The sequence below is a fragment of the Topomyia yanbarensis genome, chromosome 2, assembly GCF_030247195.1.
Source record: "Topomyia yanbarensis strain Yona2022 chromosome 2, ASM3024719v1, whole genome shotgun sequence".
Lineage (NCBI taxonomy): Eukaryota > Metazoa > Arthropoda > Insecta > Diptera > Culicidae > Topomyia > Topomyia yanbarensis.
In genome coordinates this window covers 435,726,804-435,731,040 of record NC_080671.1, presented here as the reverse complement: position 1 = coordinate 435,731,040, position 4,237 = coordinate 435,726,804, and the positions used below count along the sequence as shown (strand labels likewise).

At 42.1% G+C, this 4,237-nt stretch overlaps 1 protein-coding gene across 1 annotated transcript; it reads left to right on the top strand.

Moving 5' to 3' along the window:
• Positions 1-2,108: 2,108 nt before the first annotated feature.
• Positions 2,109-3,877, top strand: LOC131682039 (estradiol 17-beta-dehydrogenase 11-like). The gene is made up of 4 exons (XM_058963210.1): positions 2,109-2,564; positions 2,713-3,146; positions 3,209-3,337; positions 3,734-3,877. The coding sequence occupies exons 1-4, from the start codon at positions 2,190-2,192 to the stop codon at positions 3,804-3,806; spliced, it is 1,011 nt and encodes a 336-aa protein (XP_058819193.1). The 5' UTR covers positions 2,109-2,189; the 3' UTR covers positions 3,807-3,877.
• The last annotated feature ends 360 nt before the right edge of the window (positions 3,878-4,237 follow it).

The following is a 4,237-nucleotide window of genomic DNA, read 5'->3' as shown; positions in this document are numbered from 1 at the left end:
ACCGCTTCATTCAAGCTCAATGATCCTGCTTCAGTTTACGTCGTGATCTGCCCACATATCACTACTTCATCATTTCGGACAGCTTCAGCTCTATCGAGGCTCTTCGTGCGGTGAAACTTAAAAAGCAATGCCCGTATTTTCTGGTGAAGATACAGGAGTCCTTGTGCACGTTATCTGAAAAATCTTATCAGATTAGCTTTGTTTGGGTCCCCTCTCATTGTTCTATCCCGGGCAATGAAAAGGCCGACTCATTAGCAAAGGTGGGCGCATTAAATGGTGACATATACGAAAGACCAATCTGCTTCAACGAATTTTTTAGTATTTGTCGTCAGAGGACACTCAACAGTTGGCAAACCTCGTGGAGCAATGGTGAACTTGGACGATGACTACATTCGATTATCCCAAAGGTATCAACGAAGCCTTGGTTCAGGGGGATGGATGTGGGTCAGGATTTTATTCGTGTAATGTCCCGACTTATGTCCAACCACTACACCTTAGATGCACATTTGCGGTGTATTGGGCTTGCGGAGAGTAGTCTGTGCGCTTGTGACGAGGGCTATCACGACATCGAGCACGTTGTCTGGGTATGCGCCGGGTATTTGGACGCCAGGTCTCAGTTAAAGGATTCCCTTCGGGCCCGAGGTAGACCACCCAATGTCCCAGTCCGAGATATGCTGGCAAATCGTGATTTCCCCTATATGTCCCTTATTTATACTTTCATAAAAAAGATAAATATCCCAATTTAGCCCCTCTCTTTTTATTTCTCGTTTTTAGAAGTTTCCTCTTGCCGTGTGGAACCGATCAACTCCAGACTGCCACTATGTAACCGCCGTCGCCCTTATCACTACGGAATCTGAAGTGAGAGCGACTCGAGGTCCGAAGGATTCCCTTTGAAGGATTCCCCGCGGGTCCGAAGAATACCATCCGCCAATCCGACCTACTAGACTGAGGCGCAAATTTGTTTCGCTAATCTCCCGTTTGCCCGAAAGTTGCAAGTTTTGCTCTTCTCTACCGGTCACCATCTACGCCTTCTCTCCCCTGTCCTTGATACAACTACTTCTACACCGATTTTGGAAATGACCAAGCATAAGTATCCGATAAAAAAAAATCAAATTTGTATTCCGTATTCCTAGTTTTAAGATAGTTATAATTTCTACTCTTTGTTAAAAATATTGTCCCCCATCTTGTAAATAGAATTGTATCCCTAGTTTTAAAACATCTTTGAAATTTTTCATAAATATTTGTTCCCCCTTTTGTGTACCAAACTATATTGTTAGTTTTAAGATAACTGTAAATATTTCCTAAAAAACTATTACTATTGAATTCCTTGTTTTAAAATTTTTCATAAAAAAAAATCTTTTGCCCCCTCTCTTATATATAGAATTTTTTTTTCTAGTCTTAAGATAGCTGTAATTTTTTTCTCGTTTATAAACAAAATATTTCAACATTGTAACCTCCTAGTTTTAAGATATTCAAAATGTAAAAACAAAAGAATTCGGCACCGCCAAGCTAACGCATTTGTGCCTATCAAATAAACGAAATGAATAATAAAAAAAAACTTATGCGTAAATTGGTACATCTATTCTTTTCCTATACTCGTCAGCGACTCAGAGCTTCTGTGCTTGGCAACCAAGATATATTTAAATATTATTCGTCGTTTAATGCAAAAGTAATGGAAAACTTGCAAAGTAGATGTACCAGGTGTAATTACAATACATTCATTGAATATGAACACACATACACCAATATGTGGATTAGAAATGTAACTTATTGATTGTTTGAGATAAATATAGGAACAACATTCTCATGCACCGAAACGTATCAAGCACACGAATGAAATGAAATATGGACCCTTCCAATAACCTTGAATTCCAATCGGAACAGTCATCCAAAAAGTAGTTTGTTTTACTCCATGCACAAACAGAATGGACAAATTCCGGTGACCTACACCAGCATCCCACGCCGCACCACCCATCAGTACCGTGCTCCTCACACAGCCCCGAAAATACATTATTTTGACCAATTCAAGTGCCTTGCATCGATTGCGCTTCAACCCGGTCCATACCGATAAGATAACACCCATCTAATCTGGGACCCGTCGCTTGAGTCTATTTCCATTCGCCTGTCGAATTGCAATCAATCCAGTAGTCAGTTCCCTGTCGCAGCGCAAAACAACACACAAAGTCCACATGCCTACCAGCATGAGCAGCTCGCTGGATGCCCAATCGCGTCCGTACATCCCGGCGGATCCACTTAGTCCACCCCGTTTAGCGGAACGGGTCCTGATTGTACTGCAGGCACTATTCGATTTGTCGATAGTTTTCCTCCGCAGCATCCCACTTTGGATCGAAGTGATCGTGGAAACATTTTCACCGCCTCCTCCGAAGAACATCAGTGGCCAGACTGCTTTGGTGACCGGAGGAGCCAACGGCATCGGGAAGGCCATCGCTACGGAACTGGCCAAGGAAGGATGCAACGTCGTCATCGTTGATCTGGATTTAACCAACGGGGAGAAGACTGCCCTCGAGCTGAGACGGTACAACGTGACGACGGTTTCGTATAAGGTGAGGACATACTGTCAGTCTTTATCAGTGCCATAAGTGTGCGCATTAACAAGTGATTGATGGTGGTCCGCGACTGCGGTGTTTTTTTCGATTGTCTGATCAAAGGTCGAATTTAAGTAATGACGATGGATTTCTTTACAATTGATAGTTTGATGTCGCCGAGTACGAACAGGTCCGTCACCTTATCCGATCAGTTGAGCAGGATATTGGTCCGGTCGATATTCTGGTGAACAATGCAGGTATTCTACCTTTTCTATCGACGGAGGAGAATCATCCTTCCGGGATCAAACGAATGATGGATGTTAACGTCCTAGCCGGATTTTGGACTGTGGAGCAATTCCTACCGAGCATGATTCGACGCCGCAAAGGTCATATTGTGGCAATTGCTTCCGCTTCCGCTTACACCCCGGTCGGATGGATGAAAACCTACGTTACGTCTAAGTATGCCGTGCGGGGCTATATGGAAGCGTTGGACGAAGAGTTGTACCTGAAGGGCCAATCAGATTTGATCAAGACAACCACGGTGTTTCCTTTCATCATCAACACCCGAAAGCAATTGATGGAACGAATGGGTCGAATGCCGTAAGGAAGAGTAAGGTGGTTTGTTTCTTTGAACGTCTGATGTAATCGATTCTAACTTGCAGTGGAGTCGCATCGATGCCAAAGTTTTCCACCGAGGAGACTGCCCGCGCAGTTGTGAATGCTATCAAAACCAACAAACGGAAGGTGGTCGTGCCGGAGAGGGTCAAGGCCTGGCAGTTGAGTTTTTACGAGTAAGTTGGACTGTTGATAAATTTTTGTAGCTGTCAATTGGGGCTCTCAGCCCCAAAGGGCTGCTCTTTCTATTATTGCTTCTATTCAGCTTTTTACCTTCCTTGATGGCGATCAATATCTTCCTGCTCTTAACATGTTAGGAGCCCTTATTTTGACAATAGCCAATTACTCCAGCCAGAGGAAGTCGTCTTACATTAGTACAATGCTTTGGACGTCTGTTCAACAAACGCCAAAGGGGCGTTGCTGTCATGCTGTCGTAAACAACTATTGCCAGAATAGGGACAGGTTGACAATTACGAACAAGTTGTAACTGACCGCCATTATGGAACGTAATTTGGATATACCCTTTGAGAGAAATAGAATATCGATGACATTTCTTTGCTTATTAATTTCAGGCACATCCCCATTAAAATTCGTCGGATGATGGATTCAACAGTCTTGAAAGGGAGACCAGTTGTGCTAGATTAGTGTTTTTTTTATTTTTCTGTTAATATTAAATGTTGATAGTGTATCTTGGTAATTTTCGATGTTTGCGAACAATTGCGACTTTGAATAGTTCCAAATCAATGTACATCCAAACCTAGACCTTATTCGCTTTTGGGCAACAAGAAAGTCTGAAACAATTATTACTCCAAAGTTAATAAAACATATCCAATATTGATATAATTTTCAAATGTTAATTGGTAAAACATACAACTGATCACAAACAACGCAAATGTAATTGAAGTAGAAGGATATCTAATTCAATTTTCTTTACATTATGTATTCATCCAAATAAGGACGGTTTGCTGGTAATTATGTCTTGTGTTTTGGGTCAAGAATTCTAAGAAAGGATTCGAACCTTCTCAGCCCATCTCATACACTAGCGGTATAATCTAGCAATTCGATATCTTGCGATC

Excerpts from the sequence above, each read along its gene's own strand:
- LOC131682039 (XM_058963210.1), top strand. The coding sequence starts at position 2,190 with ATGCCTACCAGCATGAGCAGCTCGCTGGATGCCCAATCGCGTCCGTAC. Across the intron at positions 2,565-2,712 it reads TGACGACGGTTTCGTATAAG|TTTGATGTCGCCGAGTACGA; the intron begins GTGAGGACATAC and ends TACAATTGATAG. Across the intron at positions 3,338-3,733 it reads TGGCAGTTGAGTTTTTACGA|GCACATCCCCATTAAAATTC; the intron begins GTAAGTTGGACT and ends TATTAATTTCAG.